Here is a 22,623-nt window from a genome sequence, read left to right as displayed (position 1 = left end):
GAAAGCCCCTGGTTTTCCACCTTGGAGCTGGGTGCGGGAGGGGGGTGGTTCTGCCCCCGCTTCCAGGACACACGGGAGCCCTCGGGGTGGTGACATTCCCTGGTCCATGCTCGGTTCCGGGCATCCCTCCCCTCCCAGCTCGCTTGCCAGCTAATGGCGCGGCTTATTCCTATGGCTTTTTAAGTGCTTAATGGCGCGCGGGGCTAATGATGCAGCTCCCTCTGTTCCTGCCGCCTGGATGGAGGGATGGAGGGAGGGAGGGAGGGAGGGAGGGAGGGAGGGAGGGATGGTGTCGGATGGCGCTGCCCGAACCTCCAGGAATGGGGACAGGGGACACGAGGAGGGGCCCAGCCTGTGCCCCGTGGAGCTGGGGCTGGGAGAGGGCGTCCTCCTGCCTCTCCTCCCTCCCCTGCACGGCTGCTCAGAGCAGTAATGTCACCATAAACGATATTTATCACGAGGTGATAAAAATCTATTTCCAGCGACCTCTTGGAAATGGCCCTCATAAAACCAGGCAGCAGACGGAGGCAGGAGGCAGACAGCGGGGAGGGGGCACGGGCAGGGAAATGGCTGTAATCAGCCACGGAGCAGAGGCTGGATCTGCCGGGGAGCCGGCCCTGCCATTCCCGACCTCGGGAAATTGATGGCAGCCGTCAAGGCCAGAGGGCTGCCCGAGCACAGCTGTTGGGATGCTCGGGCATCCCAGGGCTTGAGCATCCTGGGATGCAGTATCCAGGTTGTGAAGGGAGGGCCAGAGGGATTTTTGTCTTTAGGTGAACAGGATGGGGGGATTCTGTCCATCCTGGGGCGTTCCCAAAGTGACACCTTAGGGATCCTGGGCTGGAGTTGGTCCTGGAGCAGCAGACTGGGATGGGATAGCTGGGCTACCAGCTTTCCTCCAGTGTTCCCAGCTGTAGGGATGGCCCCCTCCACTGTCAGGCACTGCTGGGTCACCCCAGTGCCCCCTGTGTCCCTCCTGGGGGGCCACCATCAGTCCCAGAGCCCCCCCCCCAGCTCCATCCCTTCAGTACGGATGGCCAGGTGCTGATTCAGCATCCCAGCACTAATTACTGAGCCCACAGTGGATCCTGGCCATAAATTCTCCATCAGGAGGGGTGGAAAACCTCCCTGGCTCCTTTCCCTGCTGACCTGAGCACAGACTTGTGATCCCGTGTAATTCATTGGGGTGCTGAGTTGGCAGGAGGCGTGTCATCCTTCCCCACCCAGCTTTGGGGTTCACTGCCCCCCCCAGGAATCCCTCCTCCCCGCAGAGGTCATTCCTGGCTGTGTGATGCTCAGCCCAGCTTTGTCCCCACTAGCACTAGGGACAGCCTGGGTGACCCCATGTCCCCGCTGCACCCCGGGTGATGCTGCTGGTCTGGGCATTCCTGGGGGCTTCACCAGGCTGGGGTGACAGAGGACACCTGGGCCATCTTTTTGGGGCTGAGGAGGTGGGATTTGCTCCTAAAAATGGGGACAGTGCAGGACCCTCCCTTGTTGTCCCCTGGGGGAGGAGATTGTGAGGGAAAACAGCTCCCAGCTGCAGGGTCTAATCTGCTGCTCTGATGAAGAGACTTTAATCACTTAAAGTAATTAACCAGGTGGGGCATTGGCTGGACCACCCCCCCCCGCCACATGCCTGAGTGTCCCCTGCCTGGGGTGGCTCCTTTGTGGGGGGACATGGGCTGGTGACAGGGGGGCTGGCTGGGCGTGCAGCTCCCAGCCGTGCATCCTCCCAGGGCTGTGCCAGGAGGGGACAGCAAGGACGATGGGGACATCCAGGAGGATGGGAACATCGTGTGCAGAGCCTCAAGACCCCCGCGGCCGCTCAGGGACTCGATGCCACTGCGGGGCTCCGCGCCCACCTGGCGCGGGGTGCGCGGTGACGCGGCGGGGCGTGTGTGCCAGGTATTATCCTGCATTAAAGTTTCCCCTTGCAGATGGTTCCCATTTAATCTGCGGCTTAAGGCAGCGCCGGACCTGGCGGTAAGTCCGTCTTTAGATGGCAGGCGGGAGCCGGGAACGGGCGCTAAGCTGCCCGCGGGATGGAGAAGGGGGACACGGCGGATTGAGGGACACGGATTGGGGCTTTAATGCCACCGTGCCACGAGCTGATCGCCCAGCCGGAGCGTGGCCCTGGCTGGGATTGCCGTGACGTGCCCCTCCCCAGTCCAAGAGGGATGGGGACCCCCAGATGTGTCACCTCACCCGGCAGAGCCTTGCACCGGCCTGGCTGCTCCGCCCTGCCTCAGTTTACCCCTAAGCACGCAGGGATTGGCACGTGTGGGAATGTCCCGAAAACTTGAGCCGCTGTGGGGTGGGTGGGGTTTTCCGGAGTGAAAAGCCCCTTGTGGCAGCCTCTGGTTCCCATGGCAGGTATTTAGGGTGGCGGGGAGGGGACACTGGTCACACACTGCCCGGCAGCTCTGGAGCTGGAGGTGGGTGAGCCGTGCTGGGTTGTGGTGTCCCTGAGATGGGGACTGGGAGCAGGGGCTGGGGCCGAGCAGCTGCGTGTCCTGTGGGATATCAGAAGGATTTGGGTGGCAGACACCAAGCTGCATCCCTCCCATCCCAGCTTTGGGCCCCGTGGTCTCTGGGGGACCTACACCAGGGCTGGGGTGTGGTGACAGAGGGAGGTGGGAGCTGCAGGGACACCTGAGGCCAGGGAGTGACTGCCCCAGCCAGGGCAGCTGGTCTCAGTGTGGAATGGCAGCATTGCAGCTGTTAACTCTGGAGTCTAGTGATGACAGCAAAGCCTCTGCGCCGCACAACCTTGAGGAAATCCTTGTGGATTTGAAAAAGCTGATTGTTCCCTGCGGGGCCAGGACCAGGAGTGGCAGTGCTGCTGCCAGCCCTGCTGTCCGTGCATGGGTGGGATGCTCACATCCTCCTCTGCCTCAGTTTCCCTGCTTTGAAAGGAGGCTGAAGGGAACATTCCCCAGCCTGGCAGGCACTGGCAAACACGAGCTAGAAATGTCCCCACGATGGGACAGGGACCGAGCAGGTCCCATCCTGCCCAGCCAGCCTGGTGCTGGGGCAATGGAAGGATGAGCACGGGGGGAATTTTGTGTGGATGTGGAGCACTATGGAACACAGCACTGCCCGGGCGTGGGGTGGAGGAGCTGACATCCCCACCAGCCACGGCTCTTCCCATAACCTGGAGAAACTGAGGCACGGGAGGTGACACGGCGTGGCCGGGGCTGCCGGAGCAGCGAGCAGCCGCCTATCCCCACGCCCAGAGCCCCAGAGGAGCTCGAGGAAAAGCCGGGAGCGGGCTGCTGCGTGCCCCCCGCCTCCCCCTCCATCACCTCCCTGTTCGCTGGCGAACAAATGTCTGTTCTTGCAAAAAAAAGAAGTGACAGGGGTCGGCGCAGCGCTTTCCACATGACCTGCCCGGGAACAGAGGACGTCTTTGTTAATCCAGCGAGCTGTCAGTTCAGCCTCTTCACAAAAGGCATAAACCACTTATTGCTGCTCTCACCCCTGACCCCGGATCCGCCTGCGCGCCCTCCATTGTGCCGTCTCGAGGAAGCTGGCAAACAATTTCGGCTCCGGCTCCCCCCCGTCCCCGCCGGCGGCTGCACGCGGGGGCCGCCGCTTGCCCCGCCGGCGTGGGGAGCCGCTGCGGGGGACCCCCCTACACACACACACACACACACACACACACACACACACACACACACACACACAGCACCTCCCCCGGCCGCATCTGCGCGCCCTGCCGCCTCGCCTGGCAGCTGCTGCGAGGGGATGGGGGCTGCCACAAAAGGAGCGCCTCCCTCCCTCCCTCCCTCCCTCCCTCCCTCCAGCCGTGCCTCCCTGCCGGGGCTGCCGGAGCAGCTGGCTGGAAGCCCACAGGCTGTGGAGAGGGGGTGCTGGGTGCTGCGCCCCGTGGGCCCCCTGGCCGAAACTCCTTAATGAGGGGGGACAAAAGCTCCTTAGGGTCCCCTTGGCTGGGACGGGCTGGGACGGCGGCTTTAGCCAAAGCCGCTTATGGCCCGGCACAAAGCTGCCGGGAACGGCCCCAGCTCCTCGGGGCTGGCGTGGATGGGGTGATGCTTGTGCCACGCCAGCCTCAGGGTGCCCGGGGGGTCACACGGGGTGACAGCCGGGGGAGGGGGCTGAGCACGTGCCGCTCACCCTGTCCCCTTGAGCCCAGCACCCGGACCCCGCGGCGGGGCCGGTGTGCGCTGGAGCAATTAGATGCAGTCACTTTGGGGCTATATATAACCCAAATTGCTGCCTGCAGCTCGTTAGCTGCTGTCAGAGCCGCTGCGGCCGTGGCGCTGAGGTGGTGTCGCCGGCGGGGGGGGGGGGCTGGAGAGTGACGCAGGGACCTGCTGCTCCCCGGGGATGGCGCATGAGGGGGACTGTGGTCATGCTGGGGTGGCCACAGGGTCAGACCCTCGCTGGGCGTGGGGTCCTGGGGGGATGTGCTTCACCCCATGTGTTGCACCCTGGCTTCTGCTCCACGTGGTGCAGGGCGGCTGCAGTGACACACAGGGGTCACAGCCAGGCCTGTCCCCCCTGTCCGCTGTTCCCAGGGCTCGTGGCACAGCCTGTTTGAGCGTGCTGTGGCATGGGGGGGCCACTGGTGCATCCCTTGCCCATGCCAGTAGTGTTTCCAGCCTCGTCTGCCCTTGTGGCATCCAGCCTGACCACAGTCTCCAGCCCCTTCCATCCGTGCCAGTTCCCGCCTGGACTTGCCGGCACGTCGCGGCTCTGCTGGCACACACCGGCCCCCGCGCCGGCGAGGAGCGCGGCACCTCGGGCTGTCTGGGGGCAGCTGCGAGATGAGTGCGAACATATTGTGTGGGCTCCTGGAGCAGGCGTCACGGTGTCGCTGCTGGAGAGCGAGCGGGAACCGCAGCCCTGCCGTGACAAACGGCTCCGGCACAGCCGCAGCCGTGCCCACGCGGGCGCCGCGGCGCAGCCGGCACCGCCGCTGCACCGGGACACGGAGCGGGGATCTGGGTGGGCAGTGATGCTCATGGGCAGACCCTCGGTGCGTGGTGTCACCTGCCACCACTGTGACCCATCCCTCCAGCTGTATGAATTTCCTGAGGGGCCACATCCCCATCTTGGGAAGAGTTAACGGCACTGTGTCTCTGTCTGGAGCCTATTGTTTCTTTCCCTGGTTTTTTTTTTTTTTTTCCCCTTCCCCTCTTTAATGAGGAGTTAGCACAGCTGTAATTGTAGGTTCCAACTTTCTGCCAGCAAACACGCCTGAGAAACTTTAAATACGGTGGAGATGCATGGGCCCAGCCACCACGCCTCCTGTGGGCACCCATCAGGGCCAAGCCATGCCACCAGCAGGGTCCCCAGCACCCCGGGGGCACCCCAGCCTGCTCTGTGGGAAAACCCTGTGTTTTCAGGCTGCTGGGACAAGGATGAGAAGGGCAGAGGCTTCTTGGAGGGAAGAGCAGCTGGAACGGTCTGGGGGAACACACGGCAGGGGCTGTGCTGTGATAAAGCCCCAGCAGGAGCCAGGGGGCTGGAGGGCCTCAGCGACAAAGGGAACTGGGGGGAGCCTGCTCCTGCAGCCCTCAACACTCCAAAATCACCTTTTATCCTGAGTGCCGCCTCCTTGGCCTGCGGAGACCTGGGGGACAGCGAGGGTTTGTGTCTCCCAGGCCTTACAGCCAGCGCTCTTTGCATCCCCTGGGAAGTGCCCCTCTGTGCTGGGCATCCTCCTCACCTCATCCCTTGCTCACTCACCGGAGCTGGCAGCGACGCTGTGCCAAACCCCGTAGCCGGTGCAGCTGTGCCGGTGCTTGCCAGGCTCCGTGCCCGCCGCCTTGCCGGGGTGATGCCAGCCAAGAGCCAAAGATTGCATCCACCCCCGGTGCCCTGGCTGCTGGCAGCACAGGGGTTTTCCGGGGTGCTGCCAGCCGGGAGGGCGGAGGTTGGGGTGATGCGGTGGGGGCTTTGCCGTGCCCGGGGCATTCCCGTGGGTGGCATTTCCGTGGGCGGCATTTCCGTGGGCGGGTGGCATCGGCGCTGCGCACGCCGCAGCCCGTCCCAGCAGCAGGCGAGGCAGAATGGGGAAGCCACGGTTTTGGGTGTCCCGAAGGCACAGGAAGTGCGCTGGCGTGGCCTCCTGCCCTTTGCTTTCCCACTCCACCACTGCCATCCCAGAGCTGGGGGCAGAGCTGGGAGCTGCGGCAGGTATTTAGCCCAGTGATGGGAGCAGAAGGAATGTGTCCTTGGCGGGGAGGGACACACTGGGGACAGTGGGAACACTGGACATGGGGGCACTATCCCCTGCCCTTGTGCCATTCTCTCCGTGGACTGCCACGCTGCCTGCCCTGGGCACTGTGCCAAGGGCAGGGGGGGCACCATGCTGGTGGTGTGGGGCGCAGGTGACACAGCTGATGTGGTGTCTGGCAGTGCCTCTCTATGCCTGTCCCTGCAGGCCACCAGCTCTGTTTTGACCCTCCTCGAGCTCTTGGTCCTTCGTACCAAGAAGCTGCTGGGGTAGATGCCACCCAGGAGGGGTTTGAGTAGTGTCATGCCATGGGGCCATCCCTGCCAGCTCTGCTTGGAGCCTTTTCCCCGTGGTTTTGTCACTTGTGGAGCTAACCTGTGTGCCAGCTCCATTCTTCCTGTGTTAATAACATCACATGATGATGTCACATTGCTGTCACCTCAGTGCTACCCCTGACCTGGATGTGCCTGAGGCTGTGCCCTGTGTCCCTGATCCCTGTCGTGGATGTCCTGGGAGCTGTTTCAGGCTTGTCCATCTGTGTGTCATGAGCGGGCCGGCCTCAGCTCAGCGCAATTCGGCAAGCACAGATCCTGGTCCCCTCTCTCCATCCCTGGAAATGTGGGATAAGCATCTCCCAGAGCCAGGAGGAGCTGAGCTTTATCACAGCTTTATCACAGTGGGACATGGGGGATCTGCCAGCTCTCCCCTCAAACTTCAGCACTTGGTGGCAGAGCACCCTTCCCTCCCAGCCTCTTCCCAAGCACCTCAGGGTGCTGCTTAGCAAATTAGCACCCAAATCAACCTGCTCACCTCTAATTGGGGTTGAGTCTTTGAGGACGTGGCTGGGGAGGAAGGCCCCCGCTCCGAGGGGCTGCCGCCATGCTTTATCTCGGTGGACAGATCCCTCCTAATTGAGCAGATATTCCGTGTTCGCAAACAGATGGCTCCTTTGCATCAATTATTCCTCATCTGTGTAACCGGGGATGATTTGCTGACAGATAGTGCAGGGTGAAGTTAAAGCAAGGAGGCGGCCGGTGCTCCATGCGGAGCCTGGGGGTCCCAGGGGACACGGGTGGTGAGGGGGGGGTGGGATCCTGGCTGCCCTTGGGCAGGTGGGACCCATCTCTGGTGCCTTTGCATCTCAACATCACTTGGCAGGAAAAGAGAGGGGGTGGGGGCTGCTGGTGCTGTGGGGCTGATGGGTGGGTTGGGGTGTGGGTTGGGGTGTGGGGGGGCTCCCTGGGGAGCAGGAGGGTGCCAGCCTTGGCCCAGCTGTCAAAATCCACTTTCCCCACCAAGACCCTGGTCCGTGACTTCCCAGCTGCGTCTTGCCCAATGCTGCTGTGACACATGATGGGGAGTAATTAATGCTAATTAATGATTAGTTTCTCTGGGTATCAAAGTGCGCACCAGCCTTTTCCCATGCCCACAGGTAGGGGATTGCTGCCTGCTGTGCTGGTGGCGTTGTCCTGGGAGGAGGAGCGGTGGCACAGCCTCCCTCAGGAGACATCCCTGCCACCTCCAGGGATCCCACACCAAGCTGTCAGGGATGGGGACTGATCCCTGGGCTTGTCCCCTGCCCGCTGTGAAAGTCACCTTCTGTTAATCACTGGGAAAGAGAAGAGCATCCTGCCATCACCGGGGCAGCCGGTGGCACCCCGCCAGTTGGGGCTGGGACGTGGTGGCACTCGAGGACTCACGGGATGTGCCAAGCGCTCGCGGTTGTGCGGCGCTGCCATATGGATTCCATAAATTAAACCTTTCCAGGAAGCAAATGGTAAATTTATACGTCCGCTCGTGTGCGTGGCTCATTGAGTCTAAGGGCTTCCCAGCAAAGCACCGACCATCCATCTCCATGTTTATAGGAGTAATCCTGAGAAAAACAGGATCAACGTAAAATCCTCACCATGGTCCTAATGTCCCCAGATCAGGCGCACGGTGTCCCCTGTGGATGTCACCTGTGGCAAGGGGGAGGTCACCTGCGCCCCACCATACCTGGGGTGGGCACAGCATCCTGTGAACCTGGGCTGTCCGTGTGTCTTTCCCTGGGTGGCACAACAGTACTGGGACGAGTGTGGTGTCACTGGCTGTTGCTTTATTAAAGCTAAACAGGAGCAGTGACAGCCCAAGCTGCGTGCCCGGGCAGGAGGGTGACAGCTACAACAAACCCCAGGCCACACCAACGCCCAGGGCTCGAGGAGGGGGAACTGTCCCCAAACAAGGCACAGCGGGAATGCCATCCCCATCCCAGCAGCACGTTTCCCTCGCCCGCCTGGCAGGGAAGGCGATGGGGGGTTGTTGATCTCGAGTAAACACTGCCCGGTTGAGTAATCGGGAGCTGCCTAACCGGCCAGCTGCCGCCGGCGGGCGAGGGGACGCCGCTTTGATTCATGTCCTCACCCCCCCTGCAGCCTTTCTTGTCTGGCTGTGCTGGGAGCCATCGGCCGGATCCAGCTGTAGCCCCACGGCGCGGGCTGGCGTGAGGCTCCCGTGCTGGCCACGTGCACCGGCCGGCAGGAAAACAAAAGCATCTTGTGTCCGTGCGCCCCGAACCCCCCCTGTGCCCCCCACCCGTGCCGGCGCTGCTCCGACCGGGAGAGGCAACGGCGCTGAGTCTCTGTCCTGCTTCTCTTCCAGGCGTCCTCTTCGTCCCTGGAGACAGCCGCCACCAAGCCTGCGGCCGGTGAGTCCCGGCACCGGGTGGCCAGCGCTGGGGAGAGCCCGGGAACGGGCGGCACTGTCCCGGACATCGGCCAGCGGACGCCTTTGGATGCGGAGGGCGCGGACGCTGGAGCCACAAGTAGGTGATGCGGGGGGATACCAGAGGGTACAAGGCTGCCATTGGCAAGGGATGTCCCCTGTCCCACTGCGGGGTGACCATCAGCCCATAGTGCTGCTTGGGACTCCTGATGAAGGCTCATGCCCAGCGGCTTGGGGTTGGGATCCAACACCCGCAGCCCCGCTGGGAAGGTGACCCCGACAGCACCGCAGTCCCTGCCCACCATCCCCGGGGCCGTGAGTCAGGCCGTGGGTGCCAGGGAGAGCCGCGGTGTTGGGCTGGCTGTGCTGGGGAGCTGGGGGGCCCCCGGGGCTGGGATGGACCGCGGCTCCAGGGACTCGGCCGCCCTGTCCGTCAGGAGCAGCAGCATTTTTAGGAGAGGTATCACGCGTGCTTCCCGCCTGCCGCCTCCCTGGACCGGCTTGTTTGCCAGCCCTTCCCGGCGGGCGCGCCGGGCCGTGTTGTGCTGGGCCATGCCAGGCTCCTTTGATCCGGTAACAACCGCCGATGCCGGTTCCTGGCGTTGGGCTGGGAAGAGTCAGGAACCGCAAGGTGCAGCGGGCAGGAAGCTGGGGCAGGCAGGGAGAGGCAAGGGGCAGCCTGCAGGGCCAGGGGGCTGCTTGGTGCTGAGGATTTGTGACCCCTCACATTCCCTAAGGATACTTCTCAGGAACGCAGTGGCCCGTGTCACCCATCGATCAGCCCCACAGGGATTTGGCTGTGGTCTGGGGACCCCGCAAGGCGCTGTGTCCCCCGGGGGGGGGGGCCGGGATGCATTTACAAGCTGCTCACAGCCCAGCCGGCAGTGGTGTGGAGGCAAGCTGGGAGCCGTGGCCTGGAACGGGCCCGCTGGAGTCAGCCTGGGATTTATTACCCTGCCAGTGGCTGCCGGGCAAAGGTGACAGTGACTAATGGCTTGTTACACGCCTGCCACATCTCATCTGCGCGCCGCGTCCGGCTGCTGCGCTCCCAGCCCTGCTGTGCGTGCAGCCTGAGCTGCGTCCCTTCCGGGGGGGACACAGGGGTGACCCCCCCCTTTGCCCCTGCGGGGACCTCGGCCAGAGAGGGTGACAATGACAGCTGGACGGCTTGGCATGGGATCTATCCCCGTGCTGAGCGTGGAGACCCACACTGTCAGCATTCCTTGTGGCCAGGCAGAGCCTGGCTGGCATCTGTGGGAGCACCTCAGTATCTTGGGGGCGTGACACATCCCGGGGTGTCCTGCCGAGCTTCGTGTGACACACGGGACTTCCCAGTGCACAAAACCCCTTTGTGGTTGCCAAACCATGAGGCACTGCTCTGCCAGCACGGTGTCAATCCCATGCCAGGGTGGCTAGGCTGGGATGCCGAGGGGATCCTGCGTGCGTGTCCGGATGGATGCTGACGGAACCACAAATGCATTCACCAGGAAAATTAAAAAATTAACAGGCATTGGCTCGCTCTAGATTAGTAAAGGCAGGAGATAAAAGCGGCTCTTTATACCTTGTGAGAATTGCTGATAAGGGCATTTGTTCCTCTGTATTCTTTAAAAAGAATGCAATAAAAATTTAAAATAGAACGGGAAAAGGGAACTGGGGGGGGGGGGGGAGAAGCACGAGGAGGGTGGGGGGGAAGCACGAGGAGGAGTGGGGGGGGTTGGCGGGCAGCAGCGGCACCGCGGCAGCACCGGCGTGGCGGGCACTGGGGCCTGTTGGAGGAACAGGAGGAGGATGGAGGGGATGCAGAGGCAAGGGTGAGCTAGGAAGGGATTTCGGGGGATGTGTGTGTGCTGGTGTGGCAGTTTGTTTGGGGACGGCTGGGTGTCCCTGTCATGGCCTGTGTCTCCTCCTGCAGAGATGCCAGTTCGTGGCTGGCAGTGCCAGGACGAGATTCCTCACCGAAGCCTCCTTCCTGCCCGAGGGAGGTGGGGGTCCGGCCTGTCCCAGCCAGCCGAGCCTGTCTGGCTGGTGAATGATGGGCAACTTCCTCCTGTGCGAGTGGGCTGGGCCCCACCCCACTCGTGTCACTGGTGTCCCCAAGCCCAGGTGATGGTGGGATGGCACAGGGGTGACCACCACCATCCCCACCTGGGAGGGACAGCGCTGTTCCCTCTCCCACGCCTGGTGCAGGGGTGCCTTAGGCATTGGGGTGCCCCGAGGGGGGCTGCCCTGGGAACACCCCTTATTTCCGCAGGGTCTGGGCTCAGGACCTGGTGCTCACTGTGCTGGGCCACGCTGGCACCCTTGAGCCCCGGGGTATCTTGGAGCAGTTTTGGGGTGGGGGTCAAAGGCCTGGATCCCACCCCAACCCCTTGCCCCCATCAGTGCCTGGGACAGGCATCCCCCCATCTCTACCTGTGGGGCGGGGTCACCTGTGCGCCGCGATCAGGAGTGACACCCCCATCACCCTAATTCTTGGCGTGCTGCGGAGACGCCGCGGGACCCCCCACCCCCCGCCCCGCACGGGGGGAACCCCCATTCCCGTTGAACTCCCGGTGGTGCCGCGTTGGGGGGGGGGGGGGGGGGTTCCGCCCCCTGCCCAGCATCCCTGTTTTGGGAGCGCCCCGTGCCTCGCTCCCGGTGCCCGCCGCCCCCGCCCCCGCCGCCCTGCCCTGCCCTGCCCGGCCCGGCCCCCGGTGAGTCACGCTCCAGCCGTGCGGCTCTCGGGGCGGCGGGCGGGCGCCGAGGGAAGCAGGAAGCGGCGGGGGGAAGGCTCGGCACGGCTCGGCTCGGCTCCGCTCCGCTCCCTCCGGCGCTGCCCATGGAGGAGCGCAGCCCCCGTTGGACAGCGCGGCCCGCGGGTGAGTGACCCCCCCCCCCCAGCCCCCCAGCACGGGGACCCCCCCCAGCAGCGCCGTGGGGAGGGGGCAGCGGGGTCCCCTCCGGGTGGGAGTTGTGCTGGAGGGGTGGGATGGGGCTGGTGTGACCCCGCCGCTCGCAATCCCCGCCCCAGCCCCTCTGCTGGGGGGTCTGGCGTGGGGGAGGATGGAGGTCACCCGGGCGTTGGGGGACTCTGTGGTGTGGGGGACAGAGGTCACCCTGGGGCTGACAGAGACTGTGCTGTGGGGGATGGAGGTCGCCCTGGGTTTGGGGGACCCCATGATATAGGGGGTGGAGGTCGCCCTGGGATTTGGGGGCGCTGTTGTTTGGTGGATGGAGGTCACCCTGGAGTTGGGGGACCTCATGGTCTAAGGGCCAGAGGTCGCCTTGTGTTTAGGGGAACCCATGGTATGGGGAACGGAGATCGCCCTGGTTTGGGGAACCCCGTTGTAAGGGGAACAGAGGTCACCCTGGGTCTGGAGGAACCCGTGGTTTGGGAGACCAAGGTCACCCTGGGGTTGAGAGACCCCATGGTTGCCCTGGAGTTGGGGTTCCCTGTGATGTGAGGGATAGAGGTCACCTTGGAGTTTGGGGACCCCATTGTGTGTGGACTGAGGTCACCCCAGAGTTGGGGGATCCCATGACACAGAGGGTGGTGGTCAGCCTGAGCTTCGGAGGTCACTGTTGTTTGGGGGATGGAGGTCACCCTGAGGCAGGGGGACCCTGTGGCCTGGAGGATGGGAGTTGCCTTTGGCTTGGAGGCCCTTACTGTGTGGGGTCGCCCTGGTGGAGGGGTACCCCATCATGGGGGGGACAGAGGTCTCCCCGAGCTTCAGGTGTCCTGTGACGTTGTGGGCAGAGGTCACCCTGGCCTTGGGGGACCCCGTGGTGTGGAAAATGGAGGTTGCTTTGTAGCTGGGGACCCAGCTGGGGGATGTTGTGGGGAGATGAGACCCTCTGGGTTCTGTGGCCTCAGGGTCTGGGGCCAACTGAGGTGCTCAGTCCCCATGACCCACATTCCAGGGAGACCCCTGGGGTCATTTCCCATGGCTGACAGGGCACCGGGTGGCCCTGACCTTGACCCTTCTCCTTGCCTTGGTGCCTGTCCCTCTCATGATGCAGGCACACAGGGTGCAGCGTAAGGCCATGCCTCAGTTTACCCACCAATATTTCTGGACACCCAGGACCGCCAGAGCTGGGGAGGAACCGTGTTGCTGACTGAGGCGGACGCGAGGAGCCCGGGCACCGCACCCTGTGCCGGGGTGATGCCGCGGCCCCGGCGTCTCGCCTGCCTCCGCCTTTAATGCCCTGCTCCGTCCTGGCTCTTCCAGCCCTGCCTGCCGTGCCCTTCGCCCTGAGGCCGCTGGCTCAGCCGTGCCCTGCCGTGTCTGCTTTGCATGGTGACATGGGTGCCAGTCCCCAATGCATGGCATCTGTCAATCGAGTGCCCCATTGGTAGCATCTGTCCCCAAGCCCTGGGCAAGCGCCCACTGCCAGCGCTTGGCGCAGCAGGGGCGAACGCCCCGCTCTCTTCATCCCCATCCCCATCCTCCTCCCGTGGCGGAGGGCACAGAGCTGCGGGTGCCGCGTGGGTGCCCGCTGGGCCACGAGCAGGATCCAGATCCAGGGAGGGAGTTAATGGAGGGAGAAGGCAGCGGGAAGCCAGCGCCTCTTCCTGCAAGGGCGCGCGTGCGCCGGCGAGCACCGGGGTGAGCCCGTGTGGTTTGTGGGTGTGAGCGGGCGAGGCGAGCGTGCGCCCGGCTGCGTGTGCGCCCGGCAGCCTGTTTGTGTAACCCGCCGGGGAGCGCGGCGGGCACGGCGGCCTGGCAGGGCCGGCCGGCCAAGGCCAGCGGGTCGCACGGCGCTGGGGCGGTCGGCGTGCAGGGGGGGCTGGCCGTGGGCACACGCGTGTCTCTGCGCGTGTCGTGCGCGTCGCACGACCCCGGGGTGTGACCCCTCGCTGGGGGCACGCGGGGTGCGTGTGCCTGCACGTCCCGCTGGGGCTGCGCTCCCGTGTGCGCACACGGGGCCTGTTCTGGCCGGTGGAAGGGGGGTGAGCGTGTTGGCTGCAGGGCAGGGAGCTGCAGCGAGGAGATGGTGGCTTTGGCGGGGGGCCAGGCTGCCGGGGGGCGCGGGGGGGGTGCCGAAGGACGCAGGACAGTTTATTCCTTCCTGGCACGCCGGTGGCTGGGACAGGGGTACAGGTTGGGGGGCAGCTTGAGGAAGGGGTGTTAGTTTTAATCGCTGCTCCTCTGTTTGTTCCCAGCCCTCTCCCTCACCCTGCTGTCTGGCCCGTGGGAGGTTGAGGCCTGGAGGGGCTGTTCCTGGGGGGGTTGTGCCTGCGCCAGCCGTGTGGGAGGCGGTGGTGCTCTCCCCAACATCAGGGCACGGTGCCATGGGTCACACCTCTGTCCCACTCTGCCACCAGCACTGGGTGTAAGGCCTGGCCTTACTGTGGGCAGCAGCAGATGGCCCCTGCCATCACGGCCCAGTGGGGACACCCAGCCCAGACCGCGTTGTGCTGGCAGTACTGGGGTGCATCACCCGCCTGTGGGGTGCTGGGTGCCCCCGAGGGGCTGTGGGGCAGCCCCGCCGAGCCCCGAGAAGGAGCAGCCGGCACAGAGCTTGGCCTGCGGCGGCTGCCCGGGCAGGCTGCCAGGGGGATTGCCCTTGAACTGGCCCTTGCCATGCCTCGTGCTTCATGCCCCGGCTGCCCCACGTCCCCCCACGTCCCCCCACCCCGGCACCCCACTGCCCGCCGGCGGTTGCACCGCGGGGCGGGAGGAAGCGCCCCAGAGCTCCCGCGCCTGTAACGGCGGCTGCCTTATCTCGGGGCCTTCTGGGCCCCCCCAGCCCTTATCTGCCACGGCCGTTGGCCCTGGCTGGGCTCGCAGCCCCCCCTCGGCCCCCCCAGCCCCTGCGGGGTCAGCCCTTGGGGGCGGCTGCTTGGCAGCCTGCCCCCTCGATCCTTTTTGAAGTTTCAAATCCATTTAAGTCAAGAGGAGGGAAAGTTATTGCCTCTAAAGCCCCTTGCGTTGAGCAGTAAATCCTCTTTGCTGGGCCAGCGCCGCCTCCGAGCACCCGCGGGACCAGGGGGTGACTCCCGGGGCGGGGGGTACAGCCTGAATGTGTGCGTCCCCAGCACCCTGCAGGCGGGTGCTTTGTGGCTGGGAGGGAGTGAGAACCCCAAAACGTGGTTAGTGTGGGGTTGGGGCTCCTTTGAAACCTCCCAGCTGAGCAGGCAACAGCGTCACTGCTGCTTGCCCACCATTTGCTCACTGCCTCCTTGCTCACCCTGATTTGGCCCAGAAAAGGGGGTTCCCCTTGTGACATCAGTACCCTGGTGTCCCCAACAGCGTGGCACAGCACCCCCCCCCCGCTGCCGTGCACCCTCTTTGAGGCCAATGGAGCAGGAGCGGGATGTGCTGCCAGCACCGCTGGCGTGTTCTATTTGATTTCCTTTCTCCCGAGCTGGCAATATTTAAATATTAATGCCTGCCTCTAATTGCTGGGTCAGAGGAGCGGGGCGGCGCGGGAGCGGGTGCAGGGGCGGCTGATTTTGTTGTCTCGGGGAGTGTTTGCCGAGGAAAAATGTTTGTGCACACACACATAATTTTACTCCCTTGGGATTTACTTGGTCTTGGGAGTGATGCAGGGGGGGAGGCTGAGCTGTGATGCCACCGGGCCATCATTTTGCAGCAGGGCACCCACCCCCGCATCCGGGGGCCCTTCTCCCGCGCCCGCAGAGGGATTGTTAATAGCAGGGGAGGGGAGGGGGGGTGTTTTATTTTCTCTCCGGGCAGCGCGGCGTCAGATGCTTGCGTGCTCGCTTCCTGTAATAAAGCGACCGCCGGCGCGCTTGTCACCTGCTCTCTGTTGTGCTGCCAAGCGCAGACATGCCGCTTCTCGCTGCGGGCCCTGGCGTGCTCCCCGCTGCCGCCGCTGCGCCCGCCCCGGGCGCTCGCCCCGTGCCAGCGCGGCGGTAGCAGGTGTTTGGGCAGGGTGTGATGGTGCCTGTTGCCGCACGCCCCGTGCGGGCGGGGGCCGTTTAACTGTTCCTCACCGCGGCCGTGCCCCCCTTGACGCCCTCCCTGCTTGGCACGGGGGTGTCCCGCTCCCCTGTGAGCGCTGGCGCTGCTGTTCCCCCGCGTTGGGGCTGCGCCGTGGCACAGCCAGCCCAGCTGCAGGCAGGTGGCTCCGGTTGTCCCCAGCTGTGCCGCGCAGTTGGAGCGGGGAGGTCCGTGCGGCGTGTGCCGCGCAGGGGCTGTGCAAGCTGCTTGGCACTGCTGTTGCCCGCCGTGCTGTGCACGCTTGGACACCAGGCCGCTGCTCGCTGTGCTGTGCAGCCACCTTGGACTGCCCGCTGTTGCCATGTGCTGTCCCTTTGCATGCACAGCGCTGGTGCCAGCACCTTCCCAGTGCTGTTAGGGGATTTTTCCCCATTGGGAAATCCCTCTGCTCCCTTCTGGATCCCTCGCTGGTTTGCCAACCGCCGCAGCCGTTGGTCCTTGGCTGTGCAATCTCCTTCCTCCTGCCCGCATGGCACATGAGCCATCCTGGTTAACCGGTGTTTGCTGGGTCCTGCTCCTGTTAACCCCGGCCAAGGGAATTCTGTACCCTTGAACCTGGCAGGGAGGCTCCTTGCAAGGGGCTAACACGGGGTCCGCTCCCCACAGGCAGCCTGGAGCGTGGTAGATGTGGGGTTTAGGGATGAATTACACCCAAATATCCCCCGTGGAGGAGGCAGGCTGGGTTTTCCTCCTTCCCACCCGCATCCTGCCCCGCTCCAGCCCCGGCTCCTGGCGCTGCCTTTGTTTCCGCTGTATAACAAGATGATGGGTTAGGGTCAAGCTGCGGGTTCATAACTTGTTGGAAGACTTTGCCGAACAATAAAGGTGTCTGCCTTTATATCTGCTCGTATTTTATCCGCGCCACGGCCTTTCCCCAGCGCCGGCCGGGATTTATGGCGGGGGATATTTGAACGTGTCGAGGCGAGCTGGGGAAGCCGAGGCCGACCCCCTCCCCACGCCTTTGCATTCAGTGCCTGGGCGCTGAAATATTTACCTTCCAGCTCCTCTGACAGTTCAAGCCGTCTCGTGAAGCAAAGGTTATTGAACTGCGAATGTTATGACATTACATTTTTGTGTCTGCACTTTCTAGATGCGTGATGCAGCCTGAATGATAAGTGATCTCGGGGTTAAGGGTGGGGTTTTTTTTTTATTCTTCCTTTCTGTTCCTTTCCCTCCCTCCCTGCTCTCCTCCCTGAGCTGTCAGCTCTGCTGGCGCTTGATAACGCTCCCTTTTATTGCCCTGCCTTTGCATTCCTGCTGCTGGGCTCCCTGCAGTTGAGGTGGGTGCTGGGAAGGCGGGAGTGGGACATTTCCAGCTCAGAAGCCTGGCTGCCCTGGTGTGTGCCTCAGTTTCTCTAACCCTCATGCCGTGAGTGGGACATTTCCAGCTCAGAAGCCTGGCTGCCCTGGTGTGTGCCTCAGTTTCTCTAACCCTCATGCCGTGAGTGGTCACCCATTCCAGCAGCCCCTCCTCATGGTTGGTACTGCCAGTGTAGGGAAATGCTGCATCCTGTATCTCACCAGGACCACAGAATCACAGGGTAGTTTGAGTTGGAAGTGACCTCAAAGCTCCTCTCATTCCAACCCCCTGCCATGGGCAGGGACACCTTCCACTAGTCCAAGCCCCATCAAACCTGGCGTTGCCATGCCGTGGGGCAGGAGGTGATGCCCGGTGTCACTGGTGCCAGTCTGTGCCATGGTACCCATCTTGCAGCCGCATTAGTGGGATTTTGGGGTGCTGAGGTAGACAGAATTTCTGTCTTTCAGGGCTCTGAGCATCTCATCAGCTGTCCCCACTTGGCATGCTAGGTGGCCAAGTGGCCAGGGGGACAAGTGACAGCAGGCCTGGGCTGTCCCATACACACTAGAGGGCAGCAATAAACTGGATCAGTGGGCTGTGCTCTGTCCCTGGGGGCTTTGAGGGGTCTGAGCCCCCAAATTTGCCCTGGCACAGTGGGTTTGCAGTGGGGGCACACTTATTTTTCAGGGGTCCCTGCACAGATCCATTGCAGCAGGATGAGGGCCCTCCAACCACTCGGACCCGCAGTGTCACTTCATCCCAAGAGCAAATTAATTAAGTCATTCCATCCCCCCTCCCCCCCCCCCCGGCTTTTCCCTGGGTTCCCCCTCCCTGCTCAGCTCCCTGGAGGAGTCAAGATCTAACTCTGCAGTGCCTGGAGATTTCCATGGGCTCAGGGCTGGCCGAGCATCCCGGGTCGGGGCGGCAGCCAGCGCTAACAGAATCCAGCTGTGCTGGCGGGCGGGGGGGGGGCATGGGGAAAAGGGGAAAAAAAAAAAAAAAAAGAGGTCAGGGCCCGGGAAATTAAATGTTCATAAATGTAGGCCCGAGCGCTTAAAAAGTAGGGCAGTGCCATTAAATCTCATTAAAGTTTAATACCTATCAGTGCCACTTCAGGCAGCCCTTGGACATTGCTTTAATTTGATGGGTGTTAAGGGAGAATTATCAAATAATTGTGCTGGCTGGGGACTTGCTTTTATCATGTTACATGGAAAGCTCTCCCGGCTTTGTGCCGCACATCAAAACAGCGGCGGGTAGGTATTGTTCTGGGGAGGGGATGGGGGCAGCTGCAGGGCCGTCCCCACCGTCCCCATCGCCCTCAGCGGTGGCAGGAGGGATGAGGGACAGCGGATCAGGTTGTTACAGGGATTAGTTGCCCCAGTGATCAGCTTTTTCTGCCCAAATTTAACCCATCTCCCCCCAGCAGGGGTTTGCTGCCCCAGGCTGGCAGCCTTGAGGGTGGCATGGGGACAGGGAGCATCCTGCCGTTGTCCCCACGGGTTCTGCCATTATCCCTGTGGACCCTGGCAGTGTTCCCATGGGTCCTGTCACCATCCTCGTGGGTCCTGTCACCATCCCCCTGAGTCCTGCCATCATTCCTGCAGGCATTGCTGGTGTTCCCATGACTCCTGCCACCATCCCCATGGGTCTTGTTGGTGTCACCAAGGGTCCTCCCATCATTCCCATGGGTCCTGCCAGTCTCTCCATCAGTCCTCCTAGTGTTCCCATGGGTCGTGCCAGTGTCCCCATGTCCCAGCAGGGTTGTGCCACTCTTCTTGCACTTGCTTACCCCAGGATGATGCCAGTGTGTGGATGTGGGTGCTGCTAATTAATACTAATTTTTGGAGAGGCTGTGGGGTCTGTGGGGAATTGCAGACAGGAGGAGCCGGGGATGGCCAGCTCCGTGCAGAGGCGAGGACATGGGCCCATGCATTTTTTATAGAGTGCACCCGGGGTTATTTTTATTTCTTTCTATTTCCTTCCTCCTCCCCTCGCTGTAAAAGTCCCTGTTGATAAAGAATTAGTGCCAGGTCGTTAGTCCTGGTTTTTATGAGATAAACCCAGGCGCAAGGTGCTGTCGTGTAAACGCCGGGGCCAGGGGAGCGCGGGGACGGGGAGAGCGAAGCCACTGCCATGAATTATTCAGCAGCTCCTGATTTCACATTATTCTCACTGATACTTTTACAACCTGTCAGTAAATAAAAAGATTCTACATTATTTATAGAAATGGACCCGAATTGGGTAGGAGAATTTACTGTTGCTATTATTAGGGGCTGCTCAGCACCGCGTTAATGAGAGCCGGGTGGTGGCGAATGCTGCTTCCTGTGGGCGCAGTGTCCCCCGTGTCCTTCCGGGTGCCACTTTGCTCCCCAGGGATCACTGTGTCTCCTGTCTCTCACTGCTGGGGCTCCATGGGCTTGGGCTCTTTGAAGGGGGATATCTCCTTCCTAAGGGATGTCTTCTTCCCTGGGACATCTTCTTCCCAGTGACACATCCCTGCAGGTGACGCCTGCCCTGGGACGTCTATGCCAATGAGGTGACCATCCAGAGGGATGACATCTTCCCAGGGATGTCTCCTTCCTAGGGACATCTCCTTCCCAAATACGTCTGCTTCCTGGGAAGATCTTCCCCAGGACTGTGTCTTCCTGGAGACATCTTCTCAGACACATCTCCCTCCTGAGTATCACATCTTCCCAGGGACATCCTCTTCCTGACACTTTTCCAGAGACACCTCCCTGTGGATGACACCTTCCCAGGGACATCCTTGCGGGGGATGTCTCCTTCCAGGAGATAATATCTTCCCAGAGACATCTTCTTCCCAGGGACAACTCCCTGTGGAAGACACCTTCCCATCAATGTCCTCCTGCTGGGGACATCTCCTTCCAGGGATGTCTTCTTCCTGAGCACATCTCCTTCCTGAACACATCTCCTTCCCAAAGACATCTGCTTCCCGGGGTCATCTCCTTCCCAGGGACCACATTTTCTCAGGGTCATCCTCTGCCTGGGGATGTGTCCTTCCCTAGGACATCACCTTCCCTGGGACACCTTACCAGGGACATCTTTGCTGTGGGTGTTTCATTCCAGGGGATGACAACTTCCCAAGGACACCTCCTTCCCAAAGACATCTGCTCCTTGGGAACATCTTCCCGAGAATGTCTTCTCCCTAGGGAATACATTTTAAGGAACATCCCCTTCCTGGTGACCACGTTTTCTCAGGACCTTCTTCCTAGGGATGTCTCCTTCCCAGGTGCCAGCCCTGGGACACACATCTCTGCCAGAGGAGGATGCTTTCCAGTCACGATGCAGTTACATTTCTGTCCCCATCCAGTGAATTGTTCCCACCATCCCTCCTGGCTCTGCATCCCACCCTGCTGCAGGAACTGGAGGGGCTCCACTTCCAGCCTGTCCCCCCCTTCCCATCATTTGCCTGTTGCTGGAACGGGAGCCATCCCACCCACGCCCCCGCCAGCCCCCCGGATCCCATCTGGGCTTCCCGCATCCCTGATGTGACAGCTCCAGGGAGGTGGAAAAGCATCGCACGGGGTTGGGAAGCCCCGAGGAGGGGGGTGCTGGGCCGCGGGTAAACCGAGGCACGGCGGCGATGGAAAAACCAGGAGGAAACCCAAGCTGTAATGGTTTGTCTGCGGTGTCCTAAGGTGGCTGCTCCCAGGCTGCCGGTGACAGGTTTATTGGCAGGCAGGCCGGGCTGGAAGGATTGTGGGCTATTTACAGTGCTGGGGCCGTGACTTTGCGAGCAGACAGTTAACATAAATTCACATGATGGATCAGTTATCACTTCATTGAACTGGTGGCGGATCCATTGAAGGCTGTGCAGTAACATACTGTTTCCTGGCTCTGCGCAGCGCTGGGATACATTAAATACACTTTATTTATAGCTTACCATTGCTGCACTGTGGGCAGGAGAATGCAGCTTTTGCAACTATCATCTAATTTTATGATGAGCATTAAAGCAAGGCCTATAATTTGCACCTTTTTATTCATTAGACACTGGTGCAGCCATAAGTCAAGAATGCCCAGGGATTTAGATGCAGATCCAGAAGATAAACTATTGACAAGCCAGATGTATTTTTACATTAGTGTGCCTTTACAATAGTTTATGTTGAGAGTGGAATATAAATTGCATTATTAAATACGAACCACTCTTGTAACCGCTGCTCTTCCTGCGTCTGTGCAGGCAGGGTGGGATTCGGAACCGCAGAGCACGGAGACTTTGCCTAATGGCTCCAGGTTGCGGGGGGGATTGTTATTTTGGCTTATTTTATCCGTGGATATGCTGATGCATCAGAGCAGGGGTCTGTCTCAGCGCTGTCCCTAGGAGGAGGCATCCTGAGGGATGAAGAGATGTGGGATGTCAGAGCAAAGCCATCCCGACCACGTGCCCCCAGCAGGGACCTCGGCTCGGCCGCTGCCACCCAGCCAGCAGCGAGTTAAATCCTTTTGTTTCTGAGGCAATACAGTTTATATTATGAGCATGAATAAAAGATGGTTGTGCTAGGGGTAGCTGTCAGGATCTTCGCCGCCTATAAAGGCTTCTACTGTAGCTTGACAGTAAAAGACTGTGTTTGGGGACTGATGTGGTTTCTCAAAGGAGCTAAATAAATAAGGGACGCTTATTTTTACACCAGTAAAGGCTGCTGGAAATTTAAAGCCCTGTTTATCTCGCTGAAATCACGGTGTTTATTGTTATCTCGTGGAGGGGGAATTTGCATGTTCACTAATAATTAACCCAACCCAGCGCTCTCCCTCCCGTACCTGTGGCAGCCCTGCCGTTATCTGGGGGGAGGAAACGCTTGCAAATCAAATGCAAATATTGACCCTGCCTGGGCCGGGCGCTGCGCTGCCGTGGCCGGGTGCTCCCACGGCTGCTGCGGTGGCAGGAGGGCAGGATGGAGGGGCTGGCTGCTAGTGTGGGACATGAGAGGGCTGATGGGAGCCACCCCCATGGCCACCCCATCCTTATTTTTGCCCTATTCTCAATGATGTCCCCTCCACACTGATGTCTTTCCATATTTCCACCCCATTCCCATCACCATCCTGTCCCCATTGCCACCCTGTTGCTGCTACCACTCCATCCTTATTTCCATCCTACTGCCGTGGCCACCCCATCCCCATTGTCGCCCTCTGCTATCCCATTCTCACTGTCACCATGTTGCCACCCCGTCCTTCTCTTCACCTCATACTCATTGCCGTCCCATGCCCACCCCATCTTCATTGCTACGCAGCACCCACTGCTATCCTGTATCAATTCCCGTCCCCATTGTCACCCCATCCATATTTCCACTCCACCTCCATGGCCACCCCTTCCCCATTGCCACTTCATCCTTATTTCCACCCTTGTCCTATGGCCACCTCATTCCCATGACCGTGTCATCCCTATTACCACCCTATCCTTATTGTCACCTTGTCCCCATTGATCCTCCGTCTTTATTTCCACCCTATTTCCTTCA

General features: G+C 61.5%; 1 protein-coding gene across 3 annotated transcripts in view; it reads left to right on the top strand.

Moving 5' to 3' along the window:
* GSE1 (Gse1 coiled-coil protein) overlaps positions 1-22,623 on the top strand; it is a 101,063-nt gene that overhangs the window by 27,129 nt on the left and 51,311 nt on the right. For all 3 annotated transcript variants that reach the window (XM_053952798.1, XM_053952800.1, XM_053952799.1), the window contains exon 2: positions 8,846-9,008. In XM_053952798.1, the coding sequence (XP_053808773.1) occupies positions 8,846-9,008 (163 nt within the window). The remainder of the gene's footprint in view (positions 1-8,845; positions 9,009-22,623) is intronic.

Source organism: Vidua chalybeata, chromosome 11 (assembly GCF_026979565.1).
Source record: "Vidua chalybeata isolate OUT-0048 chromosome 11, bVidCha1 merged haplotype, whole genome shotgun sequence".
In the NCBI taxonomy this organism is placed as follows: domain Eukaryota; kingdom Metazoa; phylum Chordata; class Aves; order Passeriformes; family Viduidae; genus Vidua; species Vidua chalybeata.
This window is presented reverse-complemented; position numbering and strand designations above follow the sequence as displayed.